The sequence below is a fragment of the Ambystoma mexicanum genome, chromosome 6q, assembly GCF_040938575.1.
Source record: "Ambystoma mexicanum isolate Mex_15411 chromosome 6q, UKY_AmexF1_1, whole genome shotgun sequence".
Taxonomy (NCBI): Eukaryota; Metazoa; Chordata; class Amphibia; order Caudata; family Ambystomatidae; genus Ambystoma; species Ambystoma mexicanum.
In genome coordinates this window covers 777156376-777180911 of record NC_090937.1, presented here as the reverse complement: position 1 = coordinate 777180911, position 24536 = coordinate 777156376, and the positions used below count along the sequence as shown (strand labels likewise).

The 24536-nt window shown below is 43.8% G+C and overlaps 1 protein-coding gene across 1 annotated transcript in view; it reads right to left on the bottom strand.

The window, feature by feature from the left end:
• LOC138516300 (uncharacterized) overlaps positions 1-24536 on the bottom strand; it is a 1253275-nt gene that overhangs the window by 1209007 nt on the left and 19732 nt on the right. The window contains exon 2 of the mRNA XM_069631312.1: positions 8705-8805. Coding sequence (XP_069487413.1) covers positions 8705-8805 — 101 coding nt within the window. The remainder of the gene's footprint in view (positions 1-8704; positions 8806-24536) is intronic.

The following is a 24536-nucleotide window of genomic DNA, read 5'->3' as shown; positions in this document are numbered from 1 at the left end:
ATATATCACCACAAACATTTACTGCTGCATACATCCTCTACAATACAATGTAGAGCAATACAGTACAGCAATAATTATCCAAACCTTACTGAAATATTTCAGTGGCTATATGATTTCAATGAAAAGGCCTATGAAACAAAACAGAAAACAAGACATATGAACAATCATAATCCAACACAAAAATAGTGCAGAGGTTAGCAGTTTAAAAAAAAAAAAAAAAAAAACTACAGGCATAGATGTCACAGCAGGGAAAAGGACACCATCTCATGGGGCTTATGATGTATATTGGGGTTATCATGACTACTCACAAACGAAATTAAAGTTCCCCATTAAACTAGGAATTGTGCCATCCCCACATTCATTGCATCTATCTTGCACATGGCGCTCACAAACCAAACTCTCACCCACCATTCCTTCAGATTTGGTTCCACTGAATGTGAGAAACCAGAAGGTGTCTCACCCGCTAGTCCCCGGAGATTATATATGTATATATCTCTCTCTCTCTCGTGGCCAGGGCACGGCCATCGCCTTTGGATCCAAACCCTGTGGGTGGACCAGTGCGGGAGGATCACCTTGGTGAGGGGTCTTCGGGGAGTGGGGCACCTGATGGCAAGACATGGTATCCCCCTCCCTGTAACACCTTTACCCCATCCTATCCAATAGGATATTTAGAAACTCTACCCCTATCCCTTTTCCCTTCACGAACACTTTCACAAGGACAGCCCGCTCCGGGCGAAAACAGACTCACACCCGAGCATTGTACCGGACGTGTCCCACTACTATGGTCAGGCAAGGTCAGGCAATTACTGGTAATCAATCACACCTGACTTCCCCACATGGATAAAAGGTAAAGCACAAGAGTGCACTCTGAGCTAGGCAAAGCACAAAAAAGGAACAGTACTTTCCCGACGGCAGCTGAATGAAAGAAGGAAGACAGCAAACCAAGAAGGGTACGCTAGGAGGGAAATACCCTTGACCTTTTCGGTGAGAAACCGTTAGTTTCCAGATCCCTTCACATTAGAAAGCGTAAAGCTAGGAAACCAGACTGAAGAGTCCTGCACTGTGTGTTGAAGATCCCAGGAGCCCTCCTGCATGGCTGACCGAGTCGGGGAGGAACAGCAACCGCCATGCTACATCCCTTGGCTCCAAGCCAGAGAGATCAACACAGCCGGCGAGTTGGAGAGACCGATGTAAGACCGGTCTGTGTAGAAGTCAAGGTTGCAAGCAGCAACATTGTATAAAGAGCGCAAGAACGAATATTGAAATGCATGTGATGAAAGACGCGAGGAAAGCTTAATTGCTGAAGAATGTTTGAACATTAAAAGGAAAAGATACAATACCAGTGACAGAGTGGTCCGGCACCATGAGGGTGCTCAATCGAAGGTTTCTGTAAGGAATCCAGCCAAGAAGTGGCAGAAACGAAAGTGGAAGAGTGGCAAGAACATTGTGTGAAGTGAATCGAAGTGGTCCTGCAACGGCTTAAGTAAAACCCATTGCACATTCGAAAGTCTTCGATTTTTTATATCAACAGGAAAACGTAAAGTGAGATTACATGGTCAGAGGGAGAGCAATTGAGAACATTGTGCTAAAGGGGTCTGAGGCTGAATGAGGGAGATCCATGATGAGCACTGGAAGCGAGAACTTGTGAATGTGAAAACCCTGATAACAAAGGAACTTTGATGCTCGTTTGTTACGACAGGCCCTCTGCAGTAAGAGACTGTTATTGGGAAAGAGGCTTTGACAGAAGGCCCTGATATCTATGCTTTGAACTGTATCCTCGTGGCAGAGAAGCCAGAGTATGTGTGAAGCTTGAACGTGACGCCTTACCAAGTGCTGAAAACATGGGGAAGGGAAGCCAACTGCTCAACTATCCCGACATATTATTTCTTGAACACTTTTCTTTTAACATACACTATTGTCCCACACCATTTCTGTATTTAGAAGTAAGGATTGGCAATAGGTTTATTAGTATAGGCCCTTTTATTTTGACAGAGAGTTGACTAGGACTGCGTTATTATTATTTGATGGTCGTAGCTTGCTCCCATCCTTAGATTTAGGTTTAGAAAGGCGTTCAACCAAATCCATTGAAGTTCAATAAATACCCTTGAAATGTGATCACTTGTGTCTGTCTTCACTGTTTGATACCATGCCTTACTTACATGAGGACTTCCAGTTGTTCGCTACAATCAGTCGCGCTGTGACCAAAACGTGAGTTCTCAATTTGGATGCTTTAGCCCCCAACCTGTAGTGGCCCTGTGGGTCCTCATTGCCTAGTAACACCACCTGTGGATCTAATATCAGCTCTACTCTGCAAATTCCCTTTATTTGGGCCAGGACCTCCTTCTAAAATATCTGGATAAGGGGACACGTCCACCATAAATGAAAAAAGGTGCCCAGAGCCGTTGTACATCTTCAACACATAGGCAAGAGCGTAGGATTCATTTTATTCCAGAGTTCACATTAATTCGAAGCTATTTTCCTTAGGTTGAACTGATTTGGATGATTTGCACACCCAGGTCCAAATAATGTAGCAGGCCAGATTGTCTATGGGCTATAGATCCTCCTCCTATTCAACCATGTACGTATAAGGGGGTTTAAACCTGTTGTAATTTAACACTCTATAGAAAGAGGAGACCTTGCCAGCGGAGCGTCGCCTATGTAAAGATCTTCAAATTGGGGTGTTTCCCTTCTCGCCTGAGCCGCTACTTTGGCATTGGCAAGCCAGTGTCTGAGCTGTATATAACTGTATCTGTCAGCTTCCTCCACCATAAAAGCCTGTTTGCATTTCTCAAAGGTAAGGGGGTGTTGATTAGCGAACAGATGACCCAGCCTGAATAAACCCCCCTCCTTCCATCGAGTAAAATGACCCATGTTTACCCTGGAGGGAATTCCCAGTTATCCCATATGCCTGTCATGGGGAGGAGAAGGTGGTTATAGCAAACCTACGGGCGGCCCTATCCAAATAGTCGAACATAGTAAAGGTTGTGGGGAGTGCACAATCTACTTGCCGCCAGAGAATTCCAGCACCTTTGATGCAGGGGGGCCCCAGGCTATCCTATTCTATATCCATCTAATGTTTGGGGTTGTGTTTGGCTGCCTGACTCTATAAGCATAGTGTGAGTAGGGCCGCATACAGATAACTCTCAATATCCGGCACAGCAACACCACCTTTGTTTTTTTGTCGCCATAAGCGTGTGCCTAGCTACGCTCGGGATTTTTTGGGCCCAAATAAATCCAAATATGTGGGATTGAAGGTCCTTAAGTACTGCCTGGGGAATCCAGATCGGCAACGCTCACAACCCTCACTGGCCGCCTTTCGGAAAGCCTTGAAAACGACCCTGTTCATCTAACAAACATATGGCCTAGCCCTCATGAATGTCATGTATGATGCATTACGTGGTATGACACCACCTATATCTGATCACAGGTCACTGCCTCACTGTAACCCAAGGCACAACCTGTACCCATTGTAACTAAGTTTTCCTTACAAGTAACGGTGCCACAATGCACCTGGGCTGTCTGCGCGCTATATAAATGTAATAAATAAATAAAATAAATAAACGCCTGGAACATATATAATAGGCGTGGCAAGAGATTCCTCTTGACCACTGATACCCTCCCCATGCTCTCCCAACGCACCAGGTCTTGCTTAGCTGAAGCGAACGGCACCGGTATGTTGGCTGTGTATAATGCAGCGTATTGTGCAGTTAACTGGATGCCGAAATATTTCTAAGCATCCAGAGCCCAAGAGAATGGAAAAGTGGACTGCATTCAATTGATAATTTCAAGGGTTTAGGAAAGATTAAGGATGGTGGATTTTGTATAGTTAATCTTGAAACCTGAGACCTTATGAAACAGTTCTAACAAGGAAATGATGTGGGGCAATGAGATGCGGAAATCGTGCACGTAAAAAAGGAGGTCATCAGCATGTAGGGCTATTTTAGGTTGGTACCCGGCAATCACTAATCCCTGAATATCTCTGAAAGCCCGCACCAAATGCGCCAAGGTAAACAATAGCGGTGAGAGTGTGCATTCTTGGCAGGTAATCCTCCGCAGAGCGATCGGTTTCAATAAGGCGCTGTTCACTTTGATTCGAGTAGATGGGAGCACAAAATTGCCCAGTACTCTTAAGGAAAGTGGGGCCAAACCAATCCCCTATAGTGCTTTTGACAGATGTATCCAGTCTACTCGTTCAAATAAATAATTACTGAGTGGACCACTGGTAAATAGTACGTAGTGCGTTCTATTTCCTTGTTTGATTTGGAGGATTCCGTTCTACATTATGGCCGCAAGCAGGAATTGCGGTGTGAGAAATTTACCATTAAGGAACGAGAAGGTCAAAAATCCTATACCCAGGCTTAGAGCAAAGCTGGTCTTGAGGTTGGCTGAAGCTGGCTTAGCAGCCTTGCCTCCTTTGTTCAACAGGGACTACATTTCAGAGGTCCTTGCCTTTAGCTCCCTCAGGAGACAGCAGCTGCAAGGTGATAATAGTCCCCCGGCTGTGGATAAGACCAAGGAGTCTGATTCCCCCCGCAAATGTTTAATCAAGGAACTGGACTGTTTGTCACCGAACTCCGGTACCACAGGTTCTGTTATCCCGGAATGCATACAAGGGATGGGTATCATTGATATTATGGCTCCGATCTTCTCCCTAGCTGTGACTTCACTCCTGGGAGGGATAAAGAAATATGCTAGGAGGGATATAGAACATATAATATCATTACCCTCTGCTTCACAATGGGGTGCTAGGCCTAACTCTTCTCAACCAGTTCACATTGGTTTTTCATAGTTGTCGCACCTTAAAGCGAGCATTTCCAAAGAGTTCCTCCTATGTAATGTCTTATTGGCCTTTGCTCACTGGTGGATTTAGTGGAGGACTTTGTGTCGGACATACGTCTGCCTAGTGAACACTGTGTCTCAGACAGATGTACAAGATAGTCCATTGGCATTGTTTCAGCCGGCAAAGTCTGACAATGCCCGTCAAGTTAACATACAACGGGAGAGGGCAGACCAAGCTTCCCAAACCACATATAATAGGGGTGGCCCTCTAGTATCCACTAGGATAACACCTGCTACCAATGAAAAGGTCAAACTCCCCACCGTCGACATTAAGGGAAAAGCCCCGGAAATAACCTCCATCAATCCCGGTATTCGATCTTAAACCTGACCAAAAACCTGCTAAACAAACCATAGAGGGGAACGCTAAACGCAAGCAGGTGACCTTGTGGAGTTTGCGCAAAAGAAAGTCACAAATGCCAAAGATCAAGGACTTGGGTAGCTAAGCCTTTGTTATGGACCAAATGAACTTTGTTATAACCAACATTGAGAAGGTAGAAGGAAAAGAGTCCAGAGAAGCACTGCATGAAAGGTGCTTGTATGGTTGCGACAAAGAACAGGGCTGGGAGTTGTCAGATGGTCTGACCTGAAGATTCTACGTAGGAATGACTTGAGCAATTGGTGCTTTCAATCGAAAAAGTGACTGTGTTCTAGTGGGTTGTGGGTTCAGCACTTTACCTTCGTATTTAAGAATGTGTAAATATCTTCCCAGGAGGTGTTCAAATTGCAAATTGGTACTCTGATGATCCTGTTAGATTTGGTATAGATTTTTATTATGCTTCATCGACCATCTCAGGTCATTGCTATATTTTCGTGGCAATGGTTATTATCTTTCCCTGGGATAGCATTGTCTCACACACTGTATTCTGCTCGCTTTTTTATGTTTTATGTTTTATTCTGTTTGGTGTTGTTCGTTTGTATGCGCCCTCATGCCGGGTCAATGTTGCGCGGTATAAATGTAATAAAGTAAAGTAAAGTAAATGCTTTTTTGGCATCAATAGAAAGAAGGGCCATCTTCTGCTTATACTTCTGCGCCCAGGTAAGGATATCAACCGTGCGGCAAACATTGTCAAACGTTTGCCGCCCCGGGACAAACCCTGTTTGATCTCTGCCTACCACTTCAGGTAGCACTCTAGCTAGGCATGAAGCAAAGATTTTTAAGCAAACACGAGAATCATAATTGAGGACCGAAATAGGCCTGTAGGAGGAGCACGTGTTGAGATCCTTGTCCGTCTTACCTATTAGTGCGAGTGTCGATTCCCCCATAGAAGATGTAATAGCTCCCGAGTCTGCAAATTAATTAAATAGGACCACTAACTGGGGAGAAAGCACATCAGAATTATTTTTAAATGACTGTGAACCCATTCGGTCCCAGGGCCTTATTAGCGGGTAGATTGCATATAGCCTGAGAAACTTCCTCTACTGTTATGGGGGAAGTCTAGCTGACGTTTGTTATTCTCGGAGATCCGAGGGAGACGCGCATCCTGAATGAATGTGTCTTGCTGGGTTCCATTAAGAGGCTCACCTATGAACAATGGTGAATAATACTGCGGCAATATGCGCATCTTGGCCAGTTTATCGACATGCAGTTTAACTGTCTCATTTTGTAGACCCTAATCGTCGTACTATTTCTCTGGGCCTTTAATATATATGCTAAAAAACAAGACACTTTACTGGGAGAACTGTAGTAGAAATGCTTAGTTATGTGTATTTTCTGGGATGTCATCCGCCCATAGCGCCTTTAGTTTTGACCTTGCTAGTTGTAGCTGCCTATAGGTCTTCCTTGAGCCATCGTGTTTATATTGGGCCTCCCACTCTTGGACCCTCATTTTGTCCTGTACTCATTGGGCTGTTAAAACCTTTTGACAAGCTGATTAGTTTGCCCCACAATGTAGGCTGGAGAGCATCCCATACCACTGCCACTGGGGCGTCCTCGTTAAATTATCTTGGAAATAAGGAGCGATCCTGTCAGAGATGGTAGTACAAAGGGCTGGGTCGGCTAGAAGGGAATCATTTCGTTTCCAGAAGGATGGCTTCCAAATGCCTGGCCCAAGGCTATCTAGTAGCAATGTGATAGGGGAGTGATCGGATACAAATGCTAGTTCTATAGTGGCAGAACTGATCTCCGAAAGTAGAGGCTGAGAAACTAAAAAGTAATCAATTCTTGAATACCTACGGTGGATATGTGAAAAGTGAGAATAGTCACAAGTGTGAGGATGAAGATATCTTTAAACGTCCACTAAATGCATATCTAGCATAGACTTCTTAAGGGAGACATTTTTCGCAGTTTCAGATTGGCGACCTCGGCTCGATCTATCTACCCCTGCATGGAGCATCATATTAAAATCACCCCCTATCAGGAGTTCCCCCATTGAAATTTTGCAATATGAGGGAAGACTTGGGCGCAGAAGCGGTCATGCTGACCATGTCTGACCACGGCAAAACAAGGAAAGGAAGGATTACCCTCAAATATGCTTCCCAGCAGTTACTTCTAGTTGAGCATAATGGCACACCCAATCACATTGTTACTGTCAGAATCCCCAACCGGCATCCCGCCATCGTTCCATGTTGACTTAGGGCCTGGAGAGGCTAAGTCTCCCAACATGCCGTGCATGGACGTCTGCACGCCATGCACGCAGCAGCGCCACAAAGGTGATGTTTCAGTTCGCCAATGCGCTGCGGTCCCTCCACACACAGCAATGGCATTGCACATAATAAGAAACCACGGGGAACAGACCGCTGCACTCCTTAATGAGTAACTGTGGTGCTCACGCTCATATCTTGACTCGTACTTTTGCTCCGGTTTTTCGTGTTCCTGTGAGCCTCTCAGTCACCCCATTTCTCTCCTTTACCTTCTACGTTCGTGCATCGATTTCCTTCCCTCTATGTTTTGTGCCCTTCTTAAGCGCTGCCTTCTGTGTAAGTGACATATAAGCTTTTTTCCTCTGTCCCTTCTTTCCTACTGTTTATGGATCTCATGCAATTTGACCCTTTTTTCTGTGTTGGACTCAGCTTGTTGGATTACCTTTTATGCTCGAACTTGTTACCTGTGACTGAGACCTCTGCCTGGTTACATTTGATTGCGTTTGGCTTATGTTTTGTGCTTCTCAGATACTTGAATACTGCCACTAGTATAATACCGTCCCTATTAGTACATCTTTGTGTCATGATAGGTCCTTTATCATTTTTGTTTTGTGTGCCTCTTGCCATTGTGCGGGTCTCCTGACACTACAGACAAAGTGCAACGGGGGTAAAGAAGTCAGCTTCCTACTAGGTTTCTTGTTGATCATCTCTTGACCACAAAGGGTAACATCTCACTATCTGTCTTTCCAGGGCCTCTTTTGGTTCTCAGTCCACCCCTGTATATTTTGGTGCATAAGGGTATTGACGCATCCCTTTCCTTTACAGCATGGGGATTCAAGTCGGTGCATTCTTTCCTCCCACCTTTTGTCGGTCACCTCAGATAACCTTGTTAAAGTCGAGATTCTGTGGTGATAGATGATTGGGTAGTTTGGGTTGTCTCACTGTTCTGTCCTTGGTTTGGGAACTTCGTCAAAGGTCTGACAGTTACATGTTTGGAAGATTCAAATTCTTCCAAGGATGGCAGATGCAGGAGACAAGGCATGTGATAAAGTGGACTTCAGACTCAGAATAAACAACTCGAAAATTGATGCAGGGTGATCTGAGTTAACACCGCTACAGCACAAGTCACACCTAGGACATCCGTGTCAGTCTCAACGACCAATGTCTGACACCAAGAACAGCGCATATTTGTTAGTGGAAACGGTAGGGCAAAATAATCCATGTTGACCAAATTAAGTTCAAACCACATGATAGGCCCCAGAAGATTAAGGAAAGTGTTACTTACTGGGGATTTTGATTTTGCAGCAGTGAGCAAAGACATCGTAATTTCTGACAGGTAATCAAATACCAGGAAATCCAATTTGCCTCCATGAACCAGCTGAGGAACTGCAAGAAAGAAAGAAAGCATATTCGACTGTAAAATAGGTTTCAGACCAGGTCTACTTGAAATGAGTACATTTCATACCATAATTGAGACAATGTATTATACAAAACAAATACGATCGTATAACGAGTGCAGAGGACATAAAGCCTTCATCTACTGTAATGCACAGTTATTAAAATCCAAATGCCATCATCATTCCGAAAAATGTCAAAAGGTGCCATTTACAAGACTTAACCCCCAAGGAGAAGAAAAAGAAAAAACTGAGGGCATGCTTTCAGAAGATAGTATTTGCAAAGTTCAGCATCACCATTTTTAAAGCTTCAAACACTTTAGCTATTGAAAAAGATATAAAAGGCGTTGCCCAAGGTCATGACCTGCCGGCCAAAGAGGTGCAGGTGCCAACTCAAAATGGCTTTTAATGCTCGACATCCAGCAGTGTTAACAAGCACGGCTACATTTGGAAGTGATTTTAGAGCATGGGGGACCAAGGTACAGTGATGTCATGGGCAGTAAATGGTGAGGGAGGAGTGTCTCCCTCATAGAAGGTGGCCTCTGAAGGTGTGGTCCAACCCAACAGTGGCATGGAGGAAGATTACCATACGTAGGTTTGCATTCTCTGAGGGACCTGAATGGGACTTTTCTGCATGGGTTTCTGTTCACATCCATTTAGTGTGGGTTATAGACATTCCATCGACAGCCAAAGCATCTAATGCCATACCATCTGAAAAAAGCATTGAAAAAAAAGCATCTAATGCATTCTTTTTTCTTTCTTTTTATTTTACCTTTAAACCCCATTTTTATTAAACTAAACCCTTTACCATCTAAAAAAATGCATTAGATGCTTGTTTTTCCGATGCATTTTTTTAGATGGTATGGCTGTCGATGCTTTGGTTGTCGATGCAATGACCGGATACCATTTAGCGCATGCATCAACGGATTATGACAGTTCAGATGGATGTCATGGGGCATGACTTCTTCTTGCCTGTTAGAAATGACCACTGCAGGTGGGAGGAGACAAGATATTTCTCCTCAGAGTGAGCGCAATGGTTTGATGTTTGAATAGTGTGGGGCCGACCAATGGGCGGAAAGCATGTGTGATTGATTGGCAACTAAATATGTCAGCGTCCAATCATATATGGAAGAGTGAGAGAGAGAATGATACGGTTTGCAGCGGGAGCAAGTGCAGTTCGGTGAGGGTTTGGGTGATGTGGGCAACTCTGTATGGTCCTTTGATGAGTTGTGCTGCAGCAAGCATGCAGGTCACCTGTCAGGGGAGTCAGGGTAGTCGCCGAAAGGCCTTGCAAAAGGGCATTGCAACCATCCAGTTGAGAGAAGACCAAAGCATGGACAGCAGATCTGAAGTTGTTTTCTGGGATGAACGGCTTGATTTTCAGCAGGAGAGAAAGTTGGTACCAAGCCGTTTGTGTCTTCCTTGCTATGTGTTGTTTGAAGGAGAGGTGTCAGTCGATGTTGAACCCAAGGGACGTGGTGCAGGTAGCCAGCTGAGGTGTGAAGCCCTCGCGGTGCATAGCAGTGATCCAGATCTGGAAGTCTGGGTGTTCAGTGATGTTGGTCAGCAGTAAGAATTCAGTCTTAGAAGGATTGAGCTTCAGGTAAGCACTGGACATCCATGACTCGATCAATGAGAGGCAGGCCTTGAGCCTGTGGATGTCTTTGATGGAGGATATCTTGAGGTAGAGATGCATGCCATCTGCGTATTGGTGGATGTGGATCTTGTGTGTAGCGAGAAGGGTCCCAAGCAGTTCCATGATTGATTGAAGAGCATGGAGGAAGAGGATGGATCCTTGCAGGACTCCACAGGAGATGGGTAGAGTTGATGATCTGGAGGAATCCATTTCTACACACCAGTGGGGATTAGCAAGGTACAATTTGAACCAGCCGAGGACGATCTTGCTGATCCCCATGCAGCGATAAAGATTTTCAGTGAGTCTCTGGTGGTCTACTTTGCCAAATGCTGCTGACAGTGCATTATGAAGAGCGCAAAGAAAACATGTATAGTTTCAATGGCTTTAATCTGAACTATCAAGTGTGAATAATAGGTGCTTCTGATTGCCATGTTCAACATAGCAGTGCCTAGAATTCTAAAAGTAGTGAATTGCCCAGATGTGTTGCTCATTAAATAACAAAGTGGGAGCTGCAGGTCATGGGATAATCCATTAGTTAAGGATGTAGTCGGAAAGCAGCTCGCAGTATTTGTGGTTTCCTAGGGATAACTATCTTATGGATTACTTTAATAGCAGCTGAGGAACTACTTTCTCAACCCAAAGTGCGTATAAGATTAACATTTCTAAAAAGCTCCTGGAAGTGCACCCTTCTATTATACAAATACATCTGTGTATGAGTCCAAGTAGTTGTCTTGATTATTAATCTGACTTTAGAATATCTAACATAGTTTGACCCTTCACATTACTCGCCTCCATGTAGGGACCAGTCAATTTATCAATGTACCTAGCTGATCCAATGCTTGAGCAATTATAATTGAATTAGCACAGTGTGGATTTAGAAACGAGTCGTTAAAAATCTACATTTATTCAAAACAAAGTTACTTCTTTCAGGTCTTTAAGTACCAGTGGGACACCAGAATGTTTCTTTCACATATGAGCACTTGTGAAGTGATCTTCGGAATTACATTAGTTGATGAACTTAACTAGGCCTTTTGTGCTCCTTGCTGAAAGCCCTAGGCCTTTTCTCTCTATGCAATGTCCGATACTGCCACGAGGCAAATCATTGCAAAAGGGACACAAACCGGTCTTGGTAGCCAGATCACATAGATTATCCTATAGGTTTAATGCAAAATGAGCCAGTTTCATTCCCTTGAGGCAGTCCTCAGTCTCAGTCCCTATATATCTATTGTGCTTCTTGTATCTCTTGTATGGAGATTTTTCTTTTGGCTAGATTTCATTTTTTTCTTAGCTCCCTCCCTCACTGCTAAACCAATTTTATATCCTGTGTGGTGGGTCAGAAGAAGGACACAGACTCTTGTAAGATATTTCATGTGTGTATTTAGTAAAGAAAAGGATAATGCCTACCTCTCGCAATTTCTATGGGGTGTTTCCTACCTAACCAACTAGCTATGGTGCTCGTCAGTCATCAGTGAATGTCTTAAAAGAATCTGCCCACTGTCCAAACTAGTCCTAACTGACCCTATTACTATTTTAACAACTAAAGGCAGGAGCATGACTCTCTTCTCCCGGGGTTTTTTTTCTTCTTGCAAACTTCTGTTCAATAGTTGTTTTTCAATAGTCTCTTGTGACCCCTTTGATTAGTTCATACAGTTCACTCAGTATTCCACTATGCCTTTTCTTCCTCTCCATATGGCGTCCCCTTGACCCGAGACTGATCTCTTCCTCCTCGTCAATGATTTCCATTTGTTTGTTATTTCTCTGTTTAGTTCTACCACAAATATTCTTCTCTTTTCTCAGGGTAAGGTCATCCAACCTTTCAGTGTCTCTCTCTTGAGATTTACTTCCTTTGTATATAGTTCATTACTTTTTCTCTCTAGATTATTTTGGTCTTTTAACACACAACTCAGTTCAGCCTTCTTCTCAGGCTTTTCAATTATAGTTTCGCTGCTATGACTGTGACGAGTATCAATTCTCCGATAACGATTATCATTCACTTCTCTTTCTTTCACTGTTATCTTCTCATTCTATAGCCATATACATAAGGGGGGCTGTCCTAACAGGCATGGGCCTCACAGCTCAATCCATATTAAAGTTAATTCTGGGTTGTCTCCACAATATAATGAACAAAAAATGAGGACATCACCCAAAAAGTGTGTATGTTTCACAACTAGTGGGGTGTCCTAACAGAAGCTCCCTCTTAAATAAAGAGCTCATAAACATGTGTTTATCAATAAAACATCTCTCTATGTCCTCATATAGAGATCCCTTGAAACCTAAGGGCCCGAACACACTCAACTAAATTGGGTTATGTAAAAAAATAACTTGTTTTATTCTTAATAGATAAGGCTTGTAAAATTAAAATGACAATTTATCAATACATATAATACAGACATTGAAAATTAAAATGAAGGAAAATAAAGAATCCTACAAACAGTTCACATACAGAAATCCTGCAAAAAATTCACATACAAAAAAATGAAGATAACCCAACATGTGAAAAGATAATGTGTCCCAATGGTTTTGAACAATTATTCAGGAAAAATAAATCAAGCTCATAACGGTTAGTATCACAAAGTACAAAGAACCAAAATCTGCATCCACTTAGGTGTCTATTATCCTAAGTATTAGCTGAGTAGTGCTTTCAATTGCAACTACATTCCAGTTTCAGCTCAACTGAGTCTTTCCAGAGGAGGTTCAAAAGTTGTTATCCCAATTAATGCACAAATTGAGTCCAGGGACAGCTGAACTCAAGCTCTCAATTCGAAGATTGAGTCCATGGGAAACTATACTTAGTTTAGTTGCCCATGGACTCAATCTTCAAATCTATTGAAAAATAACTGGTAAAAGGCTTGGAAAAGACTTAGTTGAACCAAGACCTTGAACACTGGGGACTTGTAGGGATTGGTAGTCCCAGGTCATGTTAGTTTTGTGGACTGTTTTTTGTGTTTTCCTATTTTACTGTTTAAAAAAAAGAAGAAATGTTTTGTTGAAACTAAAGGTGAAGTTTTGAAAATAGCTGCTATGGGAAGTGGCATTAAATAGTTTAAGCATAATGCTCGCCTCCGTGTCTTTAATAGAATCAATACTACTGGCACTAACAGCCTTGGTAATCTTCATTATCTTGACCGGGCTGAGTAGGACTAGTGTTATAACTATCATCATTCAATTCTCTTGCTTTTACCGTTATCGTCTCATTATCTTGAATGGCACTAGTATGAATAGTCACATGAAAATTCTCCTTCTCCCTCCCGGTCTCTTGTTTTCCCCGTTCCCTGTAGTTCCCAAGTACATGGAACTAAGAAACCATGCTAGGAAATCCTAATTTTAACTTTATCTACTCAATATGCTTTCAGTCTGTGCATTTCAATAGATGATTTGGCTCGAACAAGGGTATCCATTTCAGGAGAATGCCCACAAAGCTGCCAACTCGCTCTATTATATATACCATTAACCAATGTGGAAGTGGACGCAGCCTACAATTCCTTATGCAAATTCAGGGCGAACAAACTCACCCTTAGCACTTCTAAGAATAGTTTGGATTCTGAGATTGATAGTTTCCCCTTTTCCTACACCCTACTCCCCCTATCATTATAGGACTAGGTCTCAATCCAAGCATTCTGAGCACTGCTGACAAAAAGAATCCAGGACTATCTAAAGCGGACTCAGACCATATGACATGGGGACACTTGGCAATCATTTGCATAACAAAACGTCACAGTTTAAGGGATGTGAATGTGAGTTTTAAGGATGTATGTTAAGATGGAGTTCCAAAATCTGCCCTGCAAGGAGGAATTTGGGAGGCCACCCTATTATGGTGAACAGAGAATAGACAGAGGTTAGCCAAACTGAATCAAGGTAAGGTAGCAGAGCGGCAAGGCTTAGTTTCAGGAAGAGTGTGATAGTGGTTGAGGGCTACAACGATTCCACACAGAGCAACACCAGAAATTCAAGTTAGACAGGAAATTATATGAACATACAATTATTTATTAGACCTTTAGTTTACACACTAAGCATATATAAATACCAGACTAATATTGTCAGACAAAACCCTTATAAAACAGATATATTCACTCATGTTTAGGAGAGATAGGTTAGCATTTGATACAATGAACAGTTCAACACTGGTAAGTAGCTCAAATGCAGAAGGATCAAAATAACTCAGAATCAACACAAAACAGCTTCCCTACATATTATAAAATCCAACCCTAAGATGGGGCCTTGTGCACAAACATCACCAGTTGCAGTGCATATACTTCTTCAGGTAGGTTTATATAGAGATTAGACGTGCCAGTGGTTATGTTTAATAAAGAGCTACAAAATTAGATAGAAGTTCAAGTAAAGTTCAGATAAGTACTCAACCCAACACACTAGGATAGGCCTAGAGAAGGATCCTTAACCCAAGTTACATCACCAGAGTGAATTAGGGCCAGGACTTTGTGCCTATGAAACCCTATGGAGGACAGGGAAGGTCAGAAACAGGTATGTTAACTTACCCCCCTGACTCCAACGTGTCCAGAGACCACTGCAGGTGTTCCAGAATCTCTTCCGTACACAATCGTCTTTGCTTGGTCTGGTCGAAGAAGGCCCGGGGGTTGCGGGTGCAAAGGTCTCTTTCGGTGGCCGGTTTCCTTTTCGGTCAGTAGCAGAGTACAGGAAGCTGTTACAGAAAGTGTCAAACAGAAGATCCAAACGAGGAAAGATGAAGTGCGAACACAGGAGCAGGCCCAGCACATGAAAACGTGGGAGCAGGCGACATGTGGCACAAGCTTTAGATCTGCAAAGTTCCAAGGCTCTGCTTGGAATGGCGACGGCTGCAGCGAGGTAAACCAGGAGAGAGCTGCTGAGGCTGCTGAGGCCACTTGTTGGGTCCAGGGACACTGCGAAAGGCTCAGCAGGCACAGATGGCACAGCAGGCACAGATGCTTGAGCAGTAGTCGAGACTGATTGTTCCCACCAGTCCAGGGCTTGAAGCAGCAAAAAAGACCTTTCTGAGATCAAGGCTGGAGGAGCAGGGTTCCACCAGGACAACCCTGGAGTCAATGCTGTTCAGTTGCAGGGGGTCATTTGGATCGTTGCCAACTGCTCTCCCTCGTACAAGTCTTGGTTCCAACAATCTGGCTGGGAGCCAGCACAAGTCCACCAGTGGTAAGGATCTGCATGATTCAAACGGCCAGGGGTTACCCAATGCTGGATAGCCACTGGGGCCCAAATCGGCTGGGTAACAAACTTACTGGCACCCGAGATGTGGATTGGGACTAGACCGTACACACACCCGTACAAACACACACACCCGTACACACACAAAAAAAATACTTTGTGTGACAGCTATCTTTGGGTGCTAGCCACCTTTAGTAGCCAATTGCGGTAAATGCAAAAGTGCATGAGTAAAATAACACAAACACGATAAACATATCACAGATGCCACCAGCTTTGTCTTATGCACATTGTATTAGTAACCAAAAAGCCATTTTATAAAAAGATAAGGACACAAAGTATCCTAACTGCACTTCACTGTAAGGTGATATGTGCAAATGTAACAAAACAAGAATTCATAAAGAGAGACATAGTCCCTCAGTACTGACAGTTTTAGGGACTACTGGGCAAAACTGGCAGGACTACTCCGTTTCCCACAAAAATGAGCGAAACAGGCGAGAGAAGTAATGCAGAAGGCTTTACTTAACTCCAAACGTCATGAGAGGTTTCAAAACAAGCAAAAAAAGGGTGTCCCATAGAAATCTATGGAGGTAAAGTTGCAAAAAGAACATCTTTTCTAAGAATGTTGAAAACTATTCCCTCATAGTCAGTGAAAATAATAAACCTCTTGAGAAGAGCGTGATTGGATCCTCAAAGGTAAAGGTACATGGGTACATTGGCAGTCATTCCCCATTTTGCACGTGATCTCCCGCACAATTATCCATATTTAACACTAAGGAGCCAAAGCATTCCCACAAAAGCCTGCCCTAACAGCTTACATCTCCTCAAGACAACTGCTGTCGGAGTGAGAATGAAAACAGGAGATCTCAAGCAGTGCTGGACTGGCCTATAGGGTACTCGGGAGATTTCCTGGTAGGCCTCTGCACCCTGGGTCTCTTTTCTGTGAGTAATCTCCCCTGCACCCAAACCCTTCGTCCCATACCACCACGTTAGTATTTGGACCCATATTTCCACATTTGCTTGTGGGAGAACTCCCAACTCTCCTTACAGGGGTTGCCCTTGCACACATGGCGTAATATGGGGCCACTTTCAAAAACATTTCCAGGGCAACTTTTGGTTTTCATTCCACCCCTGATTCGAAGGGGCACATAACCTGGGTTGAGCGAGCTTCCTCTCTCACTTCGTGGTCTCCAGTTCTTGAAGCGATAGTGGCAGCACATACCATGGTTGCAGCGTTTGCGCCAGCACTTTTTGTCGTGCCTCACATTGTGCCCCTCCCAATAAGGGAGAACGTTTCATTGCAACACTCCCAAGTCACCTAGGCAGCCTTCTAACCAATAGCAGGTAGCCATGGAATGAAGAACGGGCAAAGTGCACTCGGACACACGAGCATAAGTGGTCATATAGAGCGCAACTTTTGCTGAAAGATTGACAGACCCTGGAGTTCAGCCACCGCCAGGCGGCTCCAGTGCAGCGCAGGGGCCACCCGCCTAATCTTTCACCCTAGGAGAGCACTTAGATCACCTAATGGCTGCTCTGTCCTGGTTAACACTGCACTGAAAAACACAATGGGCCTCATTACGACCCTGGCGCTCCCGGAATGAAGGAGGCCGGTACAGCACCGGCCCCCTTCATTCCGGGAGCGCTAATTACAAGCTAGTACAAGCTGGTAAGACCAGGCGTGCATTCTGGGTCCCGCGAGAGGAAGAGGGAGGCAATAACGGGCAAGATGTAATCTGCCCGTTATTACCTCCCTCCCCATTCCCATTGAGCTCTATGGGGGCTCAAATGGGAATGGGGATGGGTTCCTGCATGGAGGAATTACCGGGTCCTCCTATCTCGGAGTAACCCGGTAAGTCCCCATTGCAGGAACCCGGTAATGGAGCCCGGAGGCAGCCATGAAGCTAACAGCTCCATGGCTACCTCCATTCTCGCAATGAGGCCCAATATGAGTCAATTGACTTAAAGCCACGCCCCTCTTAAAGAGATGAGTAAGAGAATACAAAAGTAAAGGCATATTACAAATTTGAAATTTGGCAACACACTGTCTACCATGCATACAAATGTGTTTAGGATGAGATTAACCCAAATAATTAGCACGCTAAATCATCAAAAAAAGAGATATTCGCAACAGAGGAGGCTGGCGCTTTCCTATGCAGAGCAATCCATGTAACAATCGTATAAATTGGCTTGAACGGATGAGCCCCTTGTTAGGATGTGCAGTGTTTCCAATGTTTACCTGTTAAACCATGAGTGTATAATATTTCCTTCACTATGTCTATTGTCACTTAGATACTATAGAACATAGAACTGCATCTTATGTAGCAGGGTTCCATGGAGAGCCAGTGAAGAAGCAGGGCCTTAGTGGGAAGATTGTACTCCTCCTGCTGGGGGTCGTCTTATGTCATCAACTTGCAAATAAAAGGTTCTTTACCTTTAAACTACTGGTTATGTGAAAGCCTCCCTTTGTACATAACATTTGGCGACGAGGATTTTGACTGGGACCCGGAGGACGACCCCCAGCGCCTTTTCTACAGATCTAGTGTGCTGGCTGTGGAGCGGAGCCAGCCTGACTTGCCTGAGGGAGGGCCTTTTTCAGTGGATTATTGACGGCCTGACATCCAGTGTGTGGCATCCACCGGAGGGACATTGCTAGCGCCAGAGGAAAACCCCTGGAGGCTCCGTGGTCTGTGGGAGCTGGAATTGGACCCCTGCAATTTTGTTGAACTTGTGGAGACTGGGCTGGCAAAGACACGGCTTTGGCACTTTTATAATTGGATTTTGGGTTGTGTGTTTTCTGAGCGGCCATTGGACACCCTGGCCCCACACTGAGCAAGGTTGAGAAAGGAGTCGCCGCCGATGACCCTGGTGAGGCGCTCCAGGGTGAGTACATAACCAAGCAGCTATCTTTTAATTAGTGTCACCTACCTGATTGGGTGGGAGCTCTATTGGTTAAACCAGAATTGCAAGCTTGTTATTCTATTCTGCAACTTTGAGACATGGCAAATGTGCCTGCTCCTGTGTTTTTTCTGGCAGTGCCAGGTGAACCCAGGGTTAGATGGGAAGACTGGAAGGAAGGATTCAGCAAATATGCCTTAGCAGTGTTTGGTGCCAACTACTCCAATGAGCGCAAGGAGGCATTGCTATTTCACTGTTTGGGAACTGCAGGCCAAGAGGTCTTAAAGAGATTGCCGGAGCCTTCTGACATTTTGGATGCTGGTCCATATGAAAGGACATTAGCCAAACTGGACAGGCATTTTAGAGTGGAGGAGAACATTATATTGGAAAGATATAAATTTGCCACGAGAGAGCAGAAGAATGGGGAAAGTATCGAGGATTTTGTCACGGCTTTAAGGGGCTTAGCAGTGAAATGCAAATTCACTCACTGTCAGGATGAGCACTTGAGAGACCAGCTAATGATTAAATGTTCCAATGACAGTATTAGGAAAGAACTATGGAAAGAGAGGAACCCCACTTTGGATCGAGCAATTGAGATAGCGAAAATGGTGGAACACACAGATAAGTGCATTGAAGTTCTTCAATCGGATACTGTGAACAATGGTAAACCCAAGTTGGATGAGAGTCAGGGTTCAGTGCTGAAGGTGTCAAAGGTTGTTCAGAGGCAGAGTACGTGGAATCCAAGACGCGCCTCGCAGAATGCTAAAAGGAGCGAAGAGAACAGACCGGCAACTGGCAGAGGATGGCGTCAATGGGTTCCTGCAAAAGATAGCAGAGGGATTCCCAAAGACATGAATTCTTTCAAGATGGTTAGGGATTCAGGACAATCCAGAGGTTTTCCAGGGAGAAGATGCTTTAGATGTGGAAGCTTGTCGCATATAGCCTCTGATAAGGATTGCTTTGCTATTCATATCATATGCAATGAGTGTGGTGTGAGAGGGCACATTGCCCGATGTTGTAGAAATTTTAATGCTGGGTCAAATCAAGTGCATGAAATAAGTGCAAGTTATGAAGATGAGTCATATTGTGAGGATGGCAGAGAAGTGGTATTTACAGTGAATGCTGTCAATGGCAGAGTGAAAATGCAGAAACCTTATGCTGAGGTTGTAATTCGAGGTGTACCCGTACGCATGCTAATGGATAGTGGTGCTGACTACACCTTGATAAGTGCGGAAGTGTGGAGGAACAAATTCGATAGTTGTACTCTGTGGGAAAATACTGTTAAAGCAAATGCTTATGGAGATGTTCCCATAGATATTATAGGTTGCTTTGATGCTGAATTACAGTTTAAGGACAGGAAGGCCAAAGGTTGTGTGTATGTTACCAACAGAGGGGGTGAATTGTTGTCATGGAGTGATCAAGCTGAATTGAAGATAAGGCTTGAGGCAAGTCATCCCGAGCAGGTAATGTCTGTTGCGGGAGGAGAGCCCACAGAGATACAAACCACGTTATCTGGGAAATTGGGGTGTCTCAAGGGCTTTGTACATGTAATTCGCCTAAAGAAAGGAGCTGTCCCTAAGATTGCAAAACTGCGAACTATTCCTCTTGCTCTTAGAGGAGATGTAGAGGAAGAACTCAAGAGAATGGAAAGAGATGGTGTCATTGAAAAGATAGAAGCATCTGAATGGGTCAGTCCTATAGTTGTAGTCAGAAAAGGCAATGGGTCTTTGAGGCTCTGTATAGATCTTAGACATCTAAACAGCATGGTTGTGGCAGACAGGTTTCCCCTTCCCCGAATAGATGATCTGATGGTGGGAGTAGCTGGGTCAAAAGTGTTCTCCATACTAGATCTTAAATCGGCCTACCATCAGGTTGAATTGCACCCTAATTCCAGGGATCTCACCGCCTTCATCACCCCGATTGGATTGTTCAGGTGTGTTCGCATGCCATTTGGTTTGGTCTCAGCCGCAAGTGTGTTTCAGAGTATTATGCATAAATTACTTGGGGGTGAAAAAGGGGTGATGTGTTATCAGGATGATGTTCTTGTATGTGGGAGCGATGAGAAGGAGCATGATGTTCGTTTGAAAAGAGTTTTGGATATTTTGAAGGAGGCAGGCCTCACCGTTGCCTTGGAAAAATGTACTTTTAAAGCCAACAAAGTGGTGTACCTGGGTCATGAGATCACTGGGGAAGGGGTTAGACCCAAGGAGGAGGCTATTGAGGCCATAAAAAGAATGGAGGAGCCTAAGTCTAAAGGGGACATACTATCATTTTTGGGACTGGTGGAGTTTTACGGCAAATTTGTCAAGGGGTTAGCAGAAATGTCGAGGAATATGAGATTTCTCACTCGCAAGGGAGTCGTTTTTAAATGGTGTGACCGGTGCAAGAAAGAATTTTTGATGATAAAAGAGGCTATTGTCAATGCTCCCATTTTGAAAATATTTGAGGAAAGTAAACCCACATTGCTTTTTGTTGATGCCAGTGATTATGGTGTTGGGGCTGTTCTGATGCAGGAGGATCAGACAGGTTTACAGACTGTGGCTTTTGCGTCCAGGTCTTTGAAGGGCCCAGAATCTAGATATTCAGTTATTGAGAAGGAGGCTCTAGCATGCGTTTGGGGTGTCGAGAAATTTAAAAGATTCTTGTGGGGGAGGAGTTTCACCATTTGCACTGACCATAAACCCTTGGTTGGAATTTTTACAAAAGGTGGTTTGGAGGGAGTGTCAAGACGCATTATGAAATGGGTCACGGCATTGCAAGGGTTACAGTATACCATGCTCCACGTAAAGGGGGAGGTTAATGTGGTTGCAGACGCCTTGTCTAGATCTGTCCAGAGGGAAATTTCTGACGATAGTGACTTTACAAGTTCAGAGGAGAGTGCAGAAATATTCCAGGTGCATGAAACATTAAAGAAAAGTGAGTGGGATGTGTCTTGCACGGAGGATGTTGTATATCAAGGAGTACTTGCTCTGGTTGCAGAAGGTAAAATTAAGAGCCACAGGGGCGAGATGAATGGTTTTGCCAAAGTGAGGGAGGAGCTATGGATTCAGGATGGTTATTTATACAAGGGTCACCAGATGGTTGTGCCAGTCGGTATGAGGAAGTCTGTCTTGGAGTTGGCCCATGTTGGGCATTTAGGTCTGGCCAGGACGAAGGGACTTGTGAGGTCTGAATTTTGGTGGCCTGGTATCGACAAGGACATAGAGGAACAAGTCAAAGACTGTGTGGAATGTATTGAGGGAAACAAAGGCTTGAAAGTGCAAAAAGTTCCCATGGTAGTGAGGGAGTCCCCGCGTGTCCCTTGGGACGAAATTGCGTTGGATCTCCTCGGTCCATTTAATATTGGTGGTGGCAGAGATAGCTACCTATTAGTAGTCATAGATTTATTATCAAAATGGCCGGAGGTATGTGTACTCAAGGACATATCCAGTAGTAGTATAATCAGATTTTTGGAACAACTGTTTTGGAGAGAAGGGTTTCCAAGAAAGTGTTTGTCTGACAATGGGACCCAACTTGTTTCCAGAGAGTTTAAAGAATTCTTAGAGAATCATGGGATTGAGCAGGTGAATACTTCTTTATATCATCCCCAGAGTAATGGGTGTGTGGAACGATTTAATAGGACTCTGATGGAGGCTATTAGGATAGCGGTGGCTACTGGAGGAGATTGGGTGAGAACAGTGATGGAACGCACGTTCCAGTATAGGCTAACTACCCATAGTGTCACAGGCGTGAGTCCATTTGAGATCTTGAGAGGAAGAAAACCAAATACTCATTTATGTCCAGGTTGGATGGGCAAATCAAAAATGGTGGATGTGGATCTAGAGAGTGTAAAAAGGAGAATTTTTGAAGCTGGAGTTAGATCCAAGGAGAGGTATGATCAGAAGAATTGTTGTAGGGAACTCAAGGTCAAAGAGGGTGATTGGATTAAAGTCAAGCTCCCCACCAAAGTTCGTAAAGGAGCCTCGTTGTTTTCTGAACCCAAGCAAGTTGTGAAAGACTTGGGTTCGTCAGTGTTGGTCAAAGGAGGAGCTATTTGGAATAAGGAAAGGGTGGCTTTTCCGTTTCAATGTTAATTTGTCTTCAGGTAGTTGGAGACAGGGACTTTCTTGTGACTCTACCTAATCAACCACTAGATGTCATATATCTATGCTCTTGATTTGTGCCAGGACTTGCAGCGCATCCAATGTTTTACCTGTTAAACCACGAGTGTATAATATTTATTTTACAGGTTTCAATTTCAGTTGTTCAATATGTGTTTTACAGGTTTCAATTTTAGTGGGTCCTCACCCACACAGTTACTTGTTATGTTTAAGGAGGAGAGGTGTTAGGATGTGCAGTGTTTCCAATGTTTACCTGTTAAACCATGAGTGTATAATATTTCCTTCACTATGTCTATTGTCACTTAGATACTATAGAACATAGAACTGCATCTTATGTAGCAGGGTTCCATGGAGAGCCAGTGAAGAAGCAGGGCCTTAGTGGGAAGATTGTACTCCTCCTGCTGGGGGTCGTCTTATGTCATCAACTTGCAAATAAAAGGTTCTTTACCTTTAAACTACTGGTTATGTGAAAGCCTCCCTTTGTACATAACACCCCTTGACCCTTTATCAATGTCTAAAGAGATATTTTGATTGCATCCTTAAAGCACGGATATGCAATTATGCATAATTATATGCAATTATGTCTCCAATGTCCGTAGGGATGGTGTATCAAAGCAGAGGAGCTGGGCGAGCGAATCCTGCACATTCCTTTTTGGAATAAGGCAGGGCGACAATTGTATGGTGATGACTGACCCCAGATAGAAGGTTTATGTATCTTTAGTTTCATTTACAAGAAATTAGGGTCTATTCCATGGAAGGCTTTAGACTTAGAAAAGAATACAGGATTGAAATAGAATCTCTGCGGAAAGAGGGCGGGTGTAGTGAGGTAAGAGCTGAAGATCGGTATGCTGAAAACAATTTGGAGAAGGGTGCGGATAGGCACATACTGGACCCTCTATAATCTTGATATTAGGTAAGCTGAAGTGCCAAGGTATAAGCTATTGGTATAGTCCAGTCTTGAAAGAACAATAGCAATGATATCTCTGCATGTTTGGTGAAGCACAGGGAAGGAAAGTATTTTCAGGTGTCTGAGGGCCTGCTTTCCAACTGAGGTGATCCGCCGTCCTATAGAAAGATCAGAGTCCACGATTATGCCAAAATTTGTTACTCAAGTTGAAACGTTCAGGGTGAATGTGGGCACGAGGGCAGTGTATTTTTGCTGGGTTTAGCAAGAGGTGGTTGTGTGTCATCCAATTCTCAATTTTTGGATTCAATCCACAATGGTAAACAAGGGTGATGATTTGTTTTAGATTTTAGGATTAACTGGCTATCGTCAAAATAATTATGAAATGTGAGATGTAATGAAGAGAGATGCACATTAAAAAGTCTGGGTTGGGAGATGAACCTTTGGGCAACTCGAAAAAACTGAAGTCGGGTTCAATTGATTCCATTAGGACATGGTAGCAGCAGTTATTTCAAAATGATAAAATCTAGTCTGGAGCCCAATCCCTAGTACACAGTATAAAATAAAAAAGGGTTTTTAAGTAAGTTGTGGTCAAGCAGTCGAAAGGCTGCTAACATGTCAAGTAGAAATCAAAGCCGCTTGGTCATCCCATATAGATAACAGCACCGATTCAGTGTTGTGCCCACGTCTAAACCTTGATTATGCCAGCTCAGAATGCAATTGCATATTAGTACTGTGTGTCATTTAGTTTGGATGTTATCTGATATAGCCATGAGGTTCAAGTTTGAATTGTTCATTGATATGTTGTTTATGAATTGATAACTTGTACTTTATTTTTCTTGGCAATGAAAATTCCATAAAGTAAAAAGAAGACACAAATCTTCAGAGAATTTTCTGAGAATAAACCACCTTACCGTGTCGCATCTCTGCATCATCAGGTGACTCTGATGATGCAGACGCGGCATGGCCTGCATGCAGTGACAGGGAATTGAAAGCAAGGCAATGCGCATGCGCGAGGGTCGGAAGTTCGC